Below are 19,075 nucleotides of genomic sequence, written 5' to 3'. Positions count from 1 at the left end.
CTATGTGCTGTTGCTTCCTTAGAACATCAGGAGATAAGAGTCTTCCCAGCTTTTTTACAGGACTCACATTATTTATTCTGCTTCAGAATGACCCAAATTTCCAGGTCATTTTAAGAAATGTAGAAATTAAAAATCTTATGAAGACTTTTCCGTACTTACACTTGGTAGGTACAAACTTTACTGTGTGTGTACATACAACATCTTGTTTGCTTTATATTATAATTTGGAAAGTATCTTTAGATCCACAGACACTTAATTTTCATACTTTTATTTAGTAACAAATTGACAAGAGACTCAGATCCTCTAAAGAACAGCTATACAAGCATTGCAGAGCTTCTCTTGCACATAGTAGATGCTCAAAGATTTGCTGATGTATCCATCTCTTCTTTACACTCACCTAATTTGCTTTTCAATTTTCTTACCTCAATACTGTTATTTTAATCACGTTCAGGACCATTATTATTTAAAATGCTACCACTACAATGCATATATGTAAAACACAATCAACTGTTAATTGACTGAATCTCCTAGAATTTGTCTTGATTTGTCTTTCTGATTCTAATATTTTCATTTTTCAGTAGCTTCCCTGATAAGACTATGCCCTAGAGCAAGGCGCATCTGAGGACTCCTGGAAGGTATGCAGAAGACAAGGAGGAAAGGGGGGCTAAGGAAAGAGTATGGGACTGAGGGAAGGAGCTTGACTTCTGGGCTACTTTGACTGGCTAGAAGAAAAGTTTACTTCCTTCTGATCTTGGCTACCATCTACAACTGATAGGAAGGTTGCTGAGTAAATTAAAAGTATGAGCATAACACATGAAATTCAAAGAACTAGAAGGCGCTACAATACTAACAATGGCACTTGAGTTACTTTACAATTGAGTTTGTTTTCAAATACTTACAAACGTTCTTTTCATTTAATGTGAATTTACTTGTGGAACTTCCAAAATCATGAAGAGAATTTATTGTTATTTCATAATCACCATGTGAAAGAGCTGGAATTTTAATATTTGTTTTCTCCAATTGATAACAAGAATGGGACCTGTAATAATAATAAACTGAATTTTAATTAGTAAATAAAATTAATAGTATAATTTTCATAAAAAATTTGGTTAACACAAAGTACAATGGAAAATACTTTATGTCCTTTTTGGTGCAAAAACATGATAGGCTATACTGCATTTTAAGACTGAAAAAAAAAACAAATTGATACCAATCTGTTTTTTAATTTTACCAATGTGGTGGTAGTAAAAACTACCGCATTGTACAAAAGTAGGTAAGCACAGATGACTCCATACATCTGGAGTTTTTGCATGCCTTTCAAAATCCCGCCTCAACCTTCCCTTTGTAGCCTTAATTCCACTGCTCATGCTCCACCCCTTCGCTGGGGACCAGCGCATCACAGTGCTCCTCATGGTAGGACGGTGCTCACTGGATGCTAACAGAGGAAATGAAACTAGCAACTCACCTGTTCCTCTTCCTTGGCTCATGGTTTATTCCATTTATTCTTAACAGAACTTCCTCTTCAGTTCTGCTTTACAAATGCTTCCAGTTCCCCTGGTATCTCTTACGCAAAATGGTACTTTCCTCTCTTGTTCCACAGGCCTTATCTCCTCAGCATGCTTACATTCCATATACTGTTGTTCATGTATGTTTCAAACTACTCAAAAGTATTTTACTTTATTAAAAGGACTTTCCATTTCTCTTGCATTCCTGCCTCAACTAATCACTCAGCCCCAGCCTTAGGGCTGGGTGCTTAGGACTCTGAACTTGAATGGGTCCAGCTCACCCCCTTCTAAACCTCACATGGCAAGGCTTCTTTAGGCATCAGCAATGCAAAAACACCTGAATTCTCCAAATCATGCCACCTCATACATTCAAGCCATTGTACCAATATTCTTTCAGGGTAGAATGTCCTCCTATTCCTTTTCTGCTGAGAAAACTGACTGTGCCTACTCCAGAATTATACCTCCTCTGACAGCCTTTCTGGACTTTCATACTCCTAGTTTCCACTCCCTTGCACAAAACCCACCGCCTTGCTACTATTTGTTTATTGGGATCTCCCAGGGGAGCAGGGGAGCAGGGGGCCAGAAATAATCTTTTCTCTGTTTGGCCTGTGGTGGGCATGTGTGCTCTTCACCAACTTTTCAGGCTCCCGCTTCTGGACTCACAATAAGACCATCCTCTACATCTCTGAAGCAAGTCATGGCCATGTGGCTTTATCTGGTGGGAGAAATCTCAGTGACAGTCTTATCTACCACATCAAGATGGAAGCTCTGAAAGCCAGTGCAGACTCTGTCCCCTCTTCTCATCTTGCCACCATACCTCAAAATGCCTAGGGCCCTACAACAAACTGTGCTGGACACAGAACACAAGCAGGAAATAACCCTTTCGTTTCACAAGCAAGAAACAAAAGAAAGAACTGAGGGTCGATTCTGCAATTCAACCCAGCTCATTGTGAATTAAAGTGAATGAAATTACCTGTTTTCAATGCAAACTTCATAATCAGTACCACGGCTTGTTCCAGAGGGTGCTTTCCAAGAACAGTCCCACACTTGCAAATTGTTAGTTACACACTTCAAATCATGAGGACCCTCTGGAGAAGGAGAAACATACACACACACAAACACAGAAGATGCTTAATAAGACACTCTAAAAGGTCAACCATTTTCAGTTGTAAGCACAAGCATGTGTGCCTGCACAGAGCCCATGTTATTTTCAAACAGATGATCCTGAAATCATGGGAGTGGACTCGTTTTCTATTTCTTTTTGCAGCTTTGGTTACAAAAAACTAAAAGGTACACTGATGAAAGCAGACCAGCCACTAGATCATTTTGGGGTCAAAATTTTTGCTATCAAAAATTCCACTTCCAAGTGACTAAGACAAATTGAGGGAATGAGTGGCTGTTTACATAGATTCCATACTGGGACAAAGAGAGGGCTTGAGGGAATTCTAGCATCTCTTGATCTTCAATAGCCCCACTTAAGGAAAACAAAACAAAACAAAACAAAACAAAAAAAACAAGTCTTAAGTAAAAGCAATGTGCCTTCCATGTCTTCAAACAAAACTCTGAAACTCCTAGCCACCACCACTTCACTGCTTGCTACCAGACTGCCCCCTTGGTAGACTCCCATAATTAATCTTTAGGTTATTACGAAGTATATTACATTTAAACATTAATAAACTCACGAGTTCATTTAATAAATATATTTGTGGTGTAGGCCTAAACAGTAAAAAGTAACAATTCAGAAGATTACAATCTTACTAGTACTTATTCACATCTATAAAGTAACATTACATCATGCAACAGGTAAGCACTATGCAATGAAATAAGTCACCCTAAAAAGAAAGTGAGAAGAAAGAAGATGGGTATAAGAGAGAGGGAGAGGGAAGGCAGGAGGGAACGAAGGGGAAAAGGCAACTATATAATAAAAAAGGCAGTCCATCTCAGACTCTATAAATGTTAACGAAAAAAAAATTTTTTTGTACACAGTTGGTACGATGTTCACTATAGCAATAAATTATAAAGCTATTTACATTAGACAGAAAATATGACAAGTGCTTACATTTTATAAAGCAGCAATAATCATCATAATAATTTAATGAATGACCTTAGGGAAAAGAAATGTGTTTAAATATGGAAATAATATAAAAACTAAACCGAAGGGCAGGAGGATGATAATTTCTTTATAAAAATAAGCTACAAAATATCTACATAAACATTCTTAACATATTTCAATAAGATGGTAACATATTTTAAAATATTTAGACTTCATTGATAAGATATTCTAAAAAGGTAGCATTATAGAGACAGAAAACAGTGTCTATGGAGACAAGGCAGTGCTGGCAGGGGATGGGCTGGGACAGCTGACTCCAGAGCAGCCAGAAAGTTTTTGCAGTGCCGGGGTTGTTCTCCATCTTGATTGTGCTGATGGTTACATAACCATTTTTGTCAAAACCCAAAGAACTAAATCTTAAAAAGGCAAATTTTATTGTATGTAAATTATATCTTAATTTTTTATAGTAAAATAATATTTTCATCTGTCATTAAAGATCTTTTTAAAAGAAACTAAAAATACATAGATAAAAGATGACCAAAAAAAAATGAATTTTAACCATGAAAATCCTAAAGGGGTCAACAAAGAAACAAAACTGCTTCATCATCAGAATGGAAATAAAACTGCAAAATCTGTTTATTCTCTGGAAGGCTGATGCACTTACCCTTTTTCTGGCTATTTACTTGATTCATTAGATATAGAAGAATAAATATTGATAAGAGCCACTGGAAATTTGAAGCAGTCCTCATTCTTTTACTGGCCACCATCCAAGATGGTCGTTTCAAACACACGTAAATATCCATCGTCTGTGCAATGCAGTCAGTCCTAGGTTAGGAGAGGAATTTCAGATGGTGTTCAGATTGTTCTGAAGGCTCACCCTACACTGTGCACACAAACACTCAAATAGATTCTAACAGATTCTGAAATACTGTACATTTAGAGAGTTTGGAGATATTCAAACTCAAGCTTCCCTGGCTTGCGGAGACATCAATGATTAGACACAGCTGTTGCTTTACGTATCTACTACAAGGTCAATTTTCAAATGATGGGCTTCAAGTTAAAAATTATAACTATAATTACAAAATTATAAAAAATTATAAGCACATGGCTATCAACTCTCTAACACTACTAAAATGTGGAAAAGCAGTGCATGAGACTGAAGTTTTGGCAATTTCAAGTAATACCTGAATTGATATTTTCATGTATTTTAATTAGTACGTTAACTTGTGTTTAATAATTTATGACAAATTATATTAGCTTTGTTTCCCATTTACATGGTGATGGAAAGTTTCCATTTCATATCAATTTAATAATTTAAAGAGAAAAAACTAGGCTAACAGTATGGAGATGTTACAGAAAAAAACTAAATGACACAAATGGCTGCAGTTCAACAAATACCCCCAACAACTGTAACGGGAACAGGACCATGGGTAGAAGAGCTCTCTACAGAAATGCTGAAGACAGAAACATTTAGAAGAGCGATGACTGACTGGTGGGAGGGGCTGTGACAGAAGGCACTGCTCAGGAGAGATCTGTCAGCAGGCACTTAGTGGCAGCCTCCCGAATGCCAGGGCCTGGTCCAGCCCTGCAGGCAAAGCACTACAAAGACAGAGCCCCTCCTGGCAAGGAGATTAGACTCTAGTTCAGAGAGACAGACAAATAAGGCATTTCAGATCCTGACATGTGCTTTTAAAAGTTCACTAAGGCAATGTCTTGAGTGTATGTGAGGGAGTGAAGGTCTGATTCTGAGCCGAGACCTTCCTGATGAGGAGACCATTGTGACGATAAGATGGGAAAAGTGCTCTAAACAGCAGCAAGACTCTAGGACATGGACAAGCTCATCATGTTTAAGGACAGAAGAAAAGACGAATAGAGAGAGGAGTCAGAGAGGCAGGTGGTCAGGTTACAGAGCGCCTCACGGCCATCAGAATGGTATGGCGTTTAATGTGGCTGAGATGAGAAGCTATCTGAATGTTTTCACCACGGGAGAGTCACAGTCTGATCTGCACCTTAGAAAGACTTCTCTGCTGCTGTGTAGCAGAGAGCTTACAGGCAGAGAACGGAGGCAGAGAAAACACAGCCCAAATAAGGTTTCCAGTGACAGGGCTGAGGGTCTCAGAGGGGAAGTGGCAAGAGGTGGTCAGTTTCAGAATCTGTTCTAGAGATGGAGGGAAGATCCTATCAGCACATTACAGGAGGACAGAGTGGTGGCTGATAATATAGACTGGGTTTGAATCCCAACCAGGCCACTTACTGTGAGACCCCAAATACACTCTATGACACTTATCATGTGACCTTAAAGTCTCTGTGCCTCAGTTTCCTCATCTGTAAAGTGAAGGTGATAAGTGTATTTTCCTCCCAAAGGTGTTGTGAGTCTCCAGTGAGCAAACATGTGTAAAGGGCTTGCAATAGTGTCTGGCAGGTGGTAACAGCTCTTTGTGTATTTTGTGTATTGTCTGAGGTGTAGGGAACACAGAGGAAGCACAGGGAATGATGACTAAATCTGATGGCTAAACAATTTTAGATGAATGGCCATAACATCTTCAGTCCTCTCTGGTGCAAGAGGAAGACGGCTTGGAGGTACAGAGCTGAAACTAAAGGATTCTAAGATCTGTTTACAGATATCAACCTCAACATGCTCCCAGTATCCACTCTAAACAGAGGCATCCTTCCTATAGAACTTAAAAGAATTGTCTGAAAGAAATCCAGAGTAGCTAATGCAGACGGGCGCCAAAGAAGAAGACTTTCTACATCGGACATTTAGGGTACCCCAGAGTAATAAAATTCCCATCCACCATTTATCCTTTCTTCCTAGAGGGAAGCCACCAGCGAACAAGTCCTTCCGATGCACTGAAAACTCCGTGTCAGACCTAAAGTTGCTTCATTGTATTCCAACATTGGCACAGGGCACCAAGGATCACAAAACATAACAAAGGCTAAAATAAAGAGAAAATTAGGATAACCAAAAGGAAAATGAAAAGTACTTCCAGAGGAAATGGGGGTGATAAGGGAAACAAGAAAACTTAAAAAAAAAAAAAAGAACCTAAAAAACTCTAAATAGAATCCTCAGAGCAAACACGGCATAACCATCAAAAAACAAGCGGATGCAATGAAAAAGGAATAACAGGAAAAATCGCTCTTAGAAGTTAAACATATTGCCTGATATTAAAAATTAAAATTAAAAGATTGAGTAATCTTTCAGAAAAAAATACAAAATGTGGGAAAAAGAGACTTGGATAAAGAGATCCAACATCTAAATAACTGGAGCCCATTGAGAGAATTCAAAAAATATTCTTCTTAGTGAAAGCAGATGTCAAAATCTCTTCTTGGTTATTGTTAAGTGCTGTCAAACACCCAGGAAATGAATCCCAAATAGCTTAGATAATTATAACCAAAAGATGCACAAGGCATGAGCACACATTTCAAAATTGTTCTATTATTTTCTGGATGAATGAATAACTTCCTAGTCAATTCCAGGGTCATTGAGTTTACTTATTAGAACGAAAATGTATTCACGGAATGTCTAAAATGCCAGCTGATGAATTTATAGAATTACACAACCATACAAGAATAACTGAGTAATGGAGCCAAACATGACCCTAAAACTCAAACCCTGACTAAAATAATCATAAACCATATTCACTGACTGGCTAAACATTATCTTGAAATGAAACAGTCCCTCACTACAAGTTCTGATTATCCTAGAAAAGAAACACAGGCCTTACTGCCATGCCAGGAAGAAGTGCAAGAAGGGGTGGAGGGAGGCAGCTGAGGAAGCGCTCTGGACCAGGTGCTTCCAGATTTAGACTCTAATCTTGGCTCCATTACTAATTAGTGGTATGGCTGAGGGTAAATCACTTAATCCCTCCCTGCTTCAGCCTCCACCGTTGGAGCACAGAGGCATGCTCTATTCAGGATCCACATAAGAGACTTCCCAAAACGAAGCTGTAATATTCCATTCCTGCTAGCAGAGGAACAGGCATGCAGACAGGAGCGAGCTCACACAAAGCCTACGCCAGCAACAGCCACGGATCAAAGACTTTGCTGAGGTCAGTGAGCAGGAGGAAGGCAGTGCTCAGGGACAGAAGGATCAATGGCAATGTCACCGAAGCCTGCTTAACATAAAATAAGCAGGATAATAAAGAAGACTTTATAATGTGATACATTTACATAGAGAATTCTGGGCAAGTCATTTGGGCAATACAATATTATGCTTATAACACAACTGACTACCCAACCAAGCAAAACTTTCAAACGGACTTACTGTGAGCCAGAACAACACATGAAAAGAGACTTCCGAGGTACTTTCAGAAAAAAAGGGAGGCTTGTGAAGCTTTTCTCTGCTCATTCCTGATAGGAACATTATCAGAATTCACTTTCTTTCCCTGTCAATGCCTTATTCATTAGAGAAAAACAAAATTTTATAGAATTTCAGGAGCTAACTTTCAAAATTAGGATGTAGCAACAGGGTACAAATGCAAATATGCAGAGGCAAAGCAAGTAACAAATATATTCACAGCAGGTGCAAACTGCAGCCCCCTGCCTAGCATTAAGGTGGCAGTCCCCAGCCTCATTTTGCCAAATATACTGATTTTTCCACACAAGGTGCAAATCTGGCATTCTAAATGAAACACCAAAGTTTGTAAATATAAGAAAATAATACATATGTTTTACACATTCTCAAGGCCAAACAAAATATGCTCATGGGCAGTATCCTTCCTGCCCAAGGGTTATCAGTTGGTTTCCTATACTAATATAATTATTTTAAAGGATTTTAAAAGTCAATAAACCCTTCTGCTAAAGAAAAGTAATCATGCGGAATAAATTAATAAAATTGTTAAATGGAGGGAAGAATATCTGGTTCTATTTATTTACACATATGCTGACCTCAGTCTTAGACCATCCTGAAGCACAGGCAGAACTTAAGCTTAGGGCCCCACATGGCAAAGTTCGGTCCTGTCAACAGCGTCCCCCTATGCTTTTAAAGTTCTTTTTGTGAAGACTGAGTGGTCATACATATACTTTGACTTCTATTTTTCTCAACCTTGAGAACTCTGGTTCCAGTGTACATAAGGTTTAGGGCCTTTGTCCTGAAGAAAATTAAAAAAAAAGAATTGAGAAAAGTAAAACTGAATACCAGAAACTGTAGTCCCAACACATTTTGTTATTTATTTTGTCTCTGTTCTCCTCTCCCTACAACCCTTCTCTATAAATACACATAAATATGGTGGCGGTGGTGGGACAGGCAGGTGAGAGGGAGGGGGAAACATGACAGAGTCGTGAGTCAGCATGTCCTGCTGGCATGAACCTAGCCTGGTGGTACTGAGGCCTCCAGCCTTGTGTGCAGAAGGAGGCCTCAGGCAACACCTGCAGTCAGGGTGAAAGGAACCAAGACTACCCAAAGCATCTTTTATCTCAAGAATATCTATCTTTTTGCCATACAATGAGATAATTCCCTTGTCATTAATTCTCAAAAGAAATTAAACACTAAGCTGGAACACTCCAGTGAGAAAAGACTCTGAACTATTGTAAAGGTAAATAAGCCTAGAATGGGTCACTCAATTGACAAGAGTGGAGATGCTGGGAGCTGACCCAAGCAAGGGCAATCACACAGGCAGTAAAAGTACCCACACTGCTCATTTGTATTCTTCCTAGTGTCCCATTCTTTACTGTTTCCTAGGAGGAAACATAAACATTGTTTAAAAACTTTTACCATAGGAGGCTGAGACAGGAGAATTGCCTGAGCCCAGGGGGCGGAGGTTGTGGTGAGCCGAGATCGCGCCATTGCACTCCAGCCTGGGTAACAAGAGCGAAACTCCGTCTCAAAAAAAAAAAAAAAAAAAAAAAAAAAAACTTTTACCAGCAACTAATTTTCCTTATCCAACTTCCCTCCCACAAGATTTTAAACTTCTCAACAAGCATTAGCTCCCAGTGAGGAAGGCTTTTCAGGATCATAAACTGTGCAGTGAGGTAGACTCTATCATGTTATTAAAGTGAAGTGTAGGGTCTCTTCAAGTTAAATGAAGGAAACACGAAAAACAGAAACTTGACCAGACTGAGAAGTTCTATCTGGGAAGACTAGACTGCACAAGAATATACGAATAGCTTTTCAGAAAGAGGGAAGCCTGAACAATGTGATGTTTCAAGGAGATTAACTAGGAGATGGCTGCAGTAACAAAGATGTATGCAAATTTTCTCAGTATATAGATCTAGTCCCAGCAAAAATCTAGTCCACAAAGAGCCCACAACCCAGCACAAGGAAACTGAAAAGACTGATACCAAGATGCATCACTGGGAATATCAAAATAACTGTATCAAAGATATTACAAGTTTCCAGGGAGGTGGAGGCGATACCAAAGGGCTCAGGAATAAGAACATCAGAATAAATCACTCAAGTAAGGCCTCTGTGACTTGCTGTGTGAGCGCAGACAAACCCCCGCTGTAATTCAGGGATGTTGACAGTACCACCTCCAGAGCAGGTTATGGGTGTACATGAGACACTGGGTATACGGCCTATAAATATTCTTGAGAAGGGAAGGAACATACCAGACTTCTCAGCACTAAAAGCTAAAAAGAACACCTTCCAAAATAGAAGTGAAAATTATTTTCACACTTGAATTCTATACCCAAACTGTTGAGTGGATAACACACATTTTACAAAGACATGCGAGATGTCAAAAGATATATCACTTTCCATGTACCCATTATCTGGAAGCTACTGCAGGACATGACTGACCAAAATGAGGTAGAAAGCAAAACAAAAAAGAACAAAAGAGAAAATATACAATCCATACAAGTGGAGTCGGAACCTAGAAAGAGTTCGGGCATGCTGCCCCTGCTGTTGTCCAGGTCATGCTAAAATGGGCCGTTCAACAGCTGCTGGACCTTTCATGACTCCTTAGACCAGCACATGCTTTCCCTTCTGGCTAATTTCATCTGCACCCTCCTCAAGTCAGCGGTGACGCTCCTAGCAGGAGGTGTGTTTGTCATCACCTCTGAGAGCTCCCAGAGGGTTAGATGCCATCTTCTGCTGCTTCCACAACACTTTAATTATATTTTTGCTATGGGGTTGCACAAGTCTTATTCCATAGGCCAATCTTACCCACTTCTTCAATTTGTAAATCTTCCTAGAACACAGCCATGCCCATTAGTTTAAGCACAATCGATGGCTACTTTCCCATGACAATGTTAGAGCTGAGTGGCTGGGATAGAGACTGAATCGTCCACAAAGCCTAAAATATTTACTGCCTGCCCCTTTACAAAAAGAGTTTGCTGACTTCTGCTCTACTGCTTCACTTCCCAATCTCATAATTCTCCCCAGAGACTGTCAGATCCTTGAAAGCAAAAACATCCCTGAGTTCAATGTAACCCTCCGTGTCCAAGCAGTACCTGGCACAAAGCAGACACCAAAACCTCTAAGCCAGCTGGCTGAATGAATACCAAGGCAGAAATGATTATATGACCACACAGTATGCTTTCATTGTTAGGCTGCATGCTAACCCAGGTACTGCCAACACTAGGAACATAAGTTAGAGCTCTGGCTCCCAAACTGCACTGAAGCACCCTGGACACCAACACAAACTGACAGAGCTATCACAGAATATCTTAAGTTTTTGAAGGAAACAACACGATATCTGTCCAACATTCTGAAAACCTTTAGTTCAAGGTAGTCCACAGTTTCAATATTTGGTCACGCTACATTTTTTTCTGTGACATTGTATCTTTTGGTGAAGGGACAGAAGGACTAGTAACTGCTGGGATAAAACACAGGTACTACCCAAACAAGTCAATGTAGAAATGGAAATGAGGGTGCTCGTGTCATATCTGTTTCCAAGATTTGAGAAGCTATGTAGTACTGAATAGGTTCACACTTCTCATCAGTAATTAAGGCTTTTTAAGAATGAAATAAAAATACTACCACAGGTACTCCATATCTGAGGGTTCTGTAAGCACAGATTCAACCAACTTTGGATTGAAAATATTCAGAGAACAAAACCAATGAAAGATAACAGTATAAAACTGTACAACAATAAAAAAACAGTATAAAAATGGTACCATATAACAACTGCTTACATAGGATTAACAGTGCATTAGGGATGATTTAAGGTCATCTAGAGATGATTTAAAGCATATGAGAGGATAAGCACACGTTATATACAAACACCACACCATTTTACATTAGGGACTTGGGCAGCCAAAGATTTTGGCATCTGTGCAGGTCTTGGAACCTGTCCCCATAGAGACAGAGGGATGATTATATTTTTCCTTTTAAGTGGATATGCATTATTTCTTCAAACTGCTACTAAAGTACTTGATCATAAATACTTATTACATTGTTTGGACCCAGCTATGTCACAAAGAGAATCGTTAGGTAGTTCTTTTGACTACTGGTGTCATGAAAAACATTAACGAAGCACAACGGGCACTGTGAACTGAGAAAGTCTGGGAACCTGAGTCAGAGGATAGCTCAGCTGCTTCGGAATTTCATTGTATCATACTTCCAACTGCATTCTGCAGGTGGGAGAATAATATTGAAATTTAACTTTTGCTATATTATAAACACAAATCTATCACTGTGCATAATGCAGGACATTAATTCCCCAAAAGAACTTTTTGGTCTATTATTCAAATAGGATAATCTTGTCAATTTTTTTTTTCTTAATTCCTTTGCATCTCCTGGGAACTTTTAAAAATAGACTGTCTTCCAAAGTTTTTTTGCTTTTTTGGGATCCTCCATGTCAGTTTTAGTAATCTCCATTGCAGTGTGGACTTCCCTGTTAATTCAAGAGCTGGTCCATTATGAACCTCGGCATGTCTTAACGAGTTTGAATATATGACTTCCATGCTGAAAATCCTCCAAAGGTTCCCCACTGCTTGAACACACAGTTCCAGTTCCACACTGTGGCACAGCCTTTCGAGATGGCCATGAATCCCTCTTTCTTCACACCACAGCAGTTTGCCAAACACTCCACATTCCCTCTGGTCTCAGGGTCCCCCAAACCACTGCCTCTATGGAGTGCCCCCTGCATTGTCTCCCATACTTCTAATTGTTCCATCTTTCAGGACTCACTCTAACAGACTTTAGAGTAGTATCTGACTACTCATATCCTACCTCAACTAAACTCCAAGAGTGACTGGCATGCAACAGTCTTCAATAAATATAAATGTCTATCAAACGAATGAACTTGTTTCTTCCATTTAAATGATGAAGCAGTCTATTAAACAACCTGAAGAACATTCCTCCAAGAAATCTTTAATGTGCAAAAAGCCATGATGAAAACTTATCTCTAAAAAGAAACAGGAACATCTCAATTTCCCAGTACTTCTCACTAATACCAAGAACTGTCTTTTTTAAAACAAATATTCTATTGGGTCATAAATAGCATTTCTTTTATTGTGTAATTAAAATATCCTTTCATATGTTTAATGGTAATTTGCAATGCTTTATTTAGAAGTTCTTTATTCTATCTTTTGCCCCTTTTTCTAATTGGGCATTAATCATTTCCTTAATGATTGCTGAGAAAAAAAGATCTAAATATGCATATTAAGTCTGTTATATACATAGCAAATAGATTTCCCAATTGCTTTACTTTCCAGTGAGTCTTTTGTTTGACCCTTACTAGATCAGATTTCTCTATTTTGTCCCTTGTGGTTTCCAACCATAAAGGTTTCTCTCATGCCAGGACTATACAAATTGTCCCAATGTTGCCTTCAAATACATTTAAAGCGTTTCACATTTTAAGCTTCATGCCATATAAAATTAATTTCAGTGAACAGTTAAGTCAAGAACCCACCTAAGTTTCCCACTAAATGGCTACCACTTATCCCAAAATCATTTATTAGGTAATCCATTCCTTCCTTCACTGACTTGAGATGCCATTAAGATTCTATTCCTACTCAGCCTCCTTGATAGGACTCCTTGGCTCCTTCCAGGCTTCACTTCCTGGCTGAACAATATTATCTGTGCTTGTGGCGATAACATCACTCATATGCTAATTACTTCCAAATCCATGTTCCCAGGATTGGCTTCTTCCCAGTTACAGACTATTCACTAGACAATTTCTTGCTTACTTACACAAATCCACTCAAGTAAAGTTCCTTCAGGAATGACAAAATACTCTGATCCTTCATATCCACATGGATATTTCAGATTCCTCAAACACTCCACATGTACTGAATTAAGCTCACTTCCCCCCCAAAACCTGCTCTCTTGTGCCGTTTTGGCCCATGGCACCAGTGTCTTCTGAGTAACCCTGACTCTTCCTTCTTCCTCACACCTCCCACCTGACTTGCCACTTTTACCTAAAATATGCCTTGACTCTTTCCCCATCTTCTCCCCTAAGTCCATTTCCACAGCTCTAGCGGCTCAGACCCTCCTCACCCTCTGGCAAACCTAATTTACAATCCTCCAGGGAGGGCCTCACATGATCCATCTTCCACAGTGAGTTACAAGGCTTTAAATGGCATCTATATCACTAACCCAATCATTCTTTGAAAGTTCAGGCCAAATATCAGGAAGCTGGCCCACCGACAGCTCAGATATCCATCCACACTCAAATTCACCCATCTATTCCACAATCTTCTTCCACCTCCTTGATTCCTTTCCTAGGGGCATCTCTTCCTCTTGGCTCTCATGCTGACCACTATGTCCAACCAGACATGGTGCTCTGTTTATGTTCCCACTGTACATCAATTTCCACTTTGGGCATTGATCTTATCATACCAGGTATTATAGAGAACATTCTCTCCCTTCCTTTCACCCTCTTTTCCACTATAAGCTAAGAACAGAGCCTTATCTTTGTAAAATCCATGCATCTAGAAATGCTTTATATCCAATACACATTCAAGATTTATTTGGTGACTGAAGCAAATCCATTCAAATAGAGTCCTCGGTGAGCACTTAAAATATTTTCATGTCACTCAGTTGTTTCTTTACATCCTGAAGAGTAAGCTGACAAACATGCTTTTGAATGAACCCGTTTGCTATACAAATTTATTAAAGAAAAGACAATACTGGCTCAAATTGAAGTTGTTTTTTGGGAAGGGTGTTGGGGGAGGGCAATGCATAGAGCAAAACTATCTCTAAAGGCCTTTCTAAATTCTAGAAGGGGGAAAAATACTAATTACACAATAATTCTATCTAGGTAACATGCTGGTTTTGCCTAACTCTACCATGTAAAATAAAATTTATACATGTATTTCAGATATTATGCATTATTTATATACTATTTATTAAGGAGCAGCCACTTTTCTAAGTTCTTCAAATGCAAAATTTGATTTCATTTTCTGTCAATTCTATAAGGTCACTATTATTATTTCCCTCTTTTCATAATTAAAAAAAAAAAAAAAAAACAGGCACAGAAAGGTCACATAGCGAGTAAGGAGCAGAGTGGGGCCTGCAGCCAACTCTGCAAATCTCAGCTCCAGACCATTACACTAAACTGTAAAATGAGCAAGTAAGCTGGAGTCAGGAGCCCTGGACTCCAGTCCCTATTCCACCACTGAATAAGCGACAGGTAGGGGCTCACAGATAAATCACCTAACATCTCAGGTCTTAGCTCTCAAATTACACAATTAAGATCCAGTACCTGCTTTCCCTACTTTAAGTATCATTAAGAAACTTAACAGTTGTTTTGTTTTCAGGACACCTTGTTTGTCACCTGCAGGAACAAACTGGTAGACATACAATGTGATTAGAAATTCGGCTGTCCCCCGATCCTGTCTGGTGAATACTGTTGCTTGGAGAAAAACCACCTGCTTTACCAAGTACTTCCACTAATCACATTACGACAAAGATCAGACAGTTTATGTTCACAGAACAAATGGAAAATAACTGCCATCTTACTGTTCTCCTTCCAACGCTTAAGTACACTTTTAATTGGTTAAGCTCTCAACTCAGCAGGTGCAAACTCAAACATACTCTTCCAGTTTTTCCAAAAGGGCAGGAAATCCAGGTTGTTGGTTTTTGTTTTTTTGGGTTTTTTTAATAATTATTATTACAAAATCTCCATTGTTACAAATAATATGGATATTATTACAAAATCTCCATACAGCATTTATTTTTAAATGACGGCAATTAATTCCAATTTTTTAAAGAAACACTATGTGGGCCAAAGAAAATACATTTGCAGGCCAAATATAGTTCTTAGGGCACCAGTTAACCTTTCACAAAATGTATTGCCATTAAAAAATTCTTGTCTTGCTGCTGAAATAATCTTAAAATATAAACTGTTTTAAAACCTAGATTTCTATGCACAGATGTTGATCAAAATGTGCCTGAATGTTTTTTTTAACAGTCTTCAGGGTTAGAATCTGAAGCGCTCCACTACAAAATAATTCAAAACTTTTTTCTTTATGACATTATTTAATCCCAGATATCAAAATCCTAAGCATCATCTTAGATTATGCTTCCCAAAACAACAACAAATAAAATAAACCCTTTAGCTCTGGCTTCAGACCATGGTCTACAACATCTTCCAAGCAGGTGAAGCTTAAGAGTGGAACAGAGAATGAAAAACCTAACAGCACCTAACATAATTGATATTTGGCAAAGCTATTTCAGAAAAGGGCATTCTTGTTAAGAAATAAAATTCTACAGACCAGAGGCCTAGATGATCAACAGTATTAAGAAAGGAATCCCAGGAGATATCAGACCCATGCATGTCAACCCATCCTTAGCCTCGACTTGATGAGCTGCTGGACTGGGAAAAAAGCAAGGATCAGAAACAACAAAATCTATCTCTGCTTGAACAAAATCTTTTCTAATACATGAAAGATGTGCATTAGCAAGGTAACGAAATTCAAGCTGTGTAAACAGAGTGAAGAAACTGCTTTTACCACATGATCAGCCTTACTCAGAGCGTTAATTAGTGGGATGATGTCAACCTGGACAAAAGTGATATAGAGTTACCAAAGAGTTCTGCTTTTCTTGACATTTTCAATAATGAGTTGAATGAAGATATAGGAATCACATTCACCTTATCTGTGGATGGAAAAAGTGGGCAAAATAGCAAACATACAGGGTGTAATAAAAAGATTCTAATAAATAAATCCAGTAAAATAAACTTTTCATGGATGTCAGGGTCCAAAATGAAATGATAATGTTGATAACAATAACACACAGAAAATGAACACGCACAGATGGGAGAAGACATGATTTAGCAGCAACACATGGGAAAACCACACAAAAAAATGGTTAACAAGCAAGGCCAATATTCTAAGAAGGCCATAAAAATACTAAGAAGAATGACTCTTTCATCTCCTCACTTTATCAGACATAAAATGTCTAAAATCTTGTCCTCCAGTGGTATTAAAATTGGAGGATTCATTTTAGTGTGAAAAATAGATAATCTAATATAAATATAAATTTAACATTAATATGAAACATAAATTATAATTGTTGGTTTTATTACTGCCCAAGTCGTAAGTTCTTGCTTCAATATAAATCTTACTCTACATATTTTCAACCCATCTCACCAGAGGTGGCCAGCTACTATCTATTTCATAACAGTACAGCAACTTTTAGCAACTTTAGGGTAAGGCATCAATAAAACTGTGTTTCAGAGCTTTAAATAACACATCCTTTTTTACTATGTAAGTTTAATCAGAAGCTTTATAAAAAGGACATGGTAGAAGATGGTAGAGGCAGCACAAGGGGTGCTTCTAGTTATGACTACCACCTGCGTCACTGCCTCAAATTTACTAGGCAAATAAGGACAAACCTCCAGAGTCCGGCCTGGTTGGGAGCTCCTTCCCTCAGCCTGGACAGATGCAATGCTACTAACTGGTCTCAGGACTTCTGATCCTCCCATAGCATGAATGTCAGTCTTGCATGCCTAGAATCCTCCAAGGCTCTCCCTGGCCTACTAAATGTGTAAACATGTCAGGCTCTGTGGTGCCTCATTGTTCCTGCACAGACAGATCATCTAACCAGAATGTCCTTCCCACTCCACTCTTCCTTGTCCCTTTAACAAATACCAACTCATCCTTCAAATTTCAGTGTGTGCTGTTCCAGATCCAACCTTCCCCACTGTTCTCAGGGCATAATGCATATGCTTATGCTACTACATATAATATTATATAGCAATGATTTATAAAACCATCTTTCTCACCAAACTGAGCCCAATGCAGATTATTTTCCCCCCTGGGAAAAAAATACTTAGAACAAATATGACAAGTGTCATTATACTTAGAATACATAAATGGCTATAAAAAGATGCTAAAGCAAGATGAATACCTTCAACAGAAATAAAAATATGCAACTCACACTCAAAGAAATATAAATGAGCAATAAACATGAAAATGACATGAAACCATATTTCTACTGATTGGAAAAGGTTAATAAGAATGATACTAGACACTATCCTGGACAATGTGGAGAAATTGGAACCCAACCTGTAGTTGTGTAAGGTCACAAGGCCGCTTGCTCCAGGGAGGCCCGAGCACTTAACCTGTACTCTCATGACCCTCCAAAGAGGTTTGGTATTTTTCATATGGTACGCACGAGGAAACAGGTTAAGTGACTTACCCAAATTATTGTGGCTCATAAGAAGCAAAGCCAGAATTCGAACCTAGACTTGCAATTGTGACTCTAGAGTCTAAATTGTGAGCCATTATGTTGTCTTTCTAATCGAAAGCCTTTTACTCAGTAACAATAGGAATGATGAAGATAAACCAAGGCTGCAAATACGTATCATGAGCTCACTATGTGATAGGCTCTATGTCAAGCACTTCACGTTCAACTCGTAATTCACTTCTAGGAAATTTTCCTCAGGAGATATCAGACAAGATTTCAAAGGTGCGTACACTAAATGAACTTATAATTTAAATGAAATAACCTGAATGTCCATCAATTTGGGATTGATTAAAGAAGATGACATCTCTGCATGCATTCCACCCCACTTCTCTCTATCTGTACTTTTAATAATTTCTCAATCATGTTAATTAAAATCTATATGTAGTAATTTTAAAATGTATCTTACCCTTACTTCCTCACAGATGTATATGCCACTTTCTACCTGACTTTTCTTCAGATACAGGTACAACGTGTCACCTGCAAGTCTCATAGGTATCTTGAACTTACTACATATGTCCAAAAACTGATTCTTGGTTCTTTGTTCTTCCCCTAACCTACACCCTCTCAAATATGGCTAATTTATTCAAGCAAAAAACCCTAGCAGTCATTCCTTTCCTTCCCCATCAGCCTCTACCCACCCCTTATGTACTATTAGCTGCTACACCTTCAAATGCATGCTGAAGGAAAGCACACCCATCAACCTCATCACTACCTCCAAATTAAGCGCACCAGCCTCTTTGCCTGAACTGCTGTAAGAGCCTCTGAAGTGGTCCTCTTGTTTCCAGTCTTGCTCCCCACCAATCCACTCTGCATAAAGCAAAACCTTTCGAAAATAGCTATCACATCATGTCACTCCCCAGTTTAATACTGTCTGGTGGATTCTCATCATAAGCACACCCACTCTCTGCCCTGCATCCCCTTCCACACTCTTCACACACACTTCTC

The 19,075-nt window shown here is 38.8% G+C and overlaps 1 protein-coding gene across 1 annotated transcript in view; it reads right to left on the bottom strand.

Moving 5' to 3' along the window:
- LIFR (LIF receptor subunit alpha) overlaps positions 1–19,075 on the bottom strand; it is an 81,590-nt gene that overhangs the window by 50,851 nt on the left and 11,664 nt on the right. Inside the window, exons 2-4 of the mRNA XM_039469026.2 lie at positions 4,220–4,380; positions 2,479–2,593; positions 900–1,039 (exon numbers count right to left, since the gene is read on the bottom strand). Of these exons, the coding sequence (XP_039324960.2) occupies positions 900–1,039; positions 2,479–2,593; positions 4,220–4,358 (394 nt within the window). The 5' untranslated portion in view covers positions 4,359–4,380. The remainder of the gene's footprint in view (positions 1–899; positions 1,040–2,478; positions 2,594–4,219; positions 4,381–19,075) is intronic.

Source organism: Saimiri boliviensis, chromosome 1 (genome assembly GCF_048565385.1).
Source record: "Saimiri boliviensis isolate mSaiBol1 chromosome 1, mSaiBol1.pri, whole genome shotgun sequence".
NCBI classification, from domain to species: Eukaryota; Metazoa; Chordata; class Mammalia; order Primates; family Cebidae; genus Saimiri; species Saimiri boliviensis.
The sequence above is the reverse complement of the archived record's forward strand: the minus strand, read 5'-3'. Positions and strand labels throughout refer to the sequence as shown.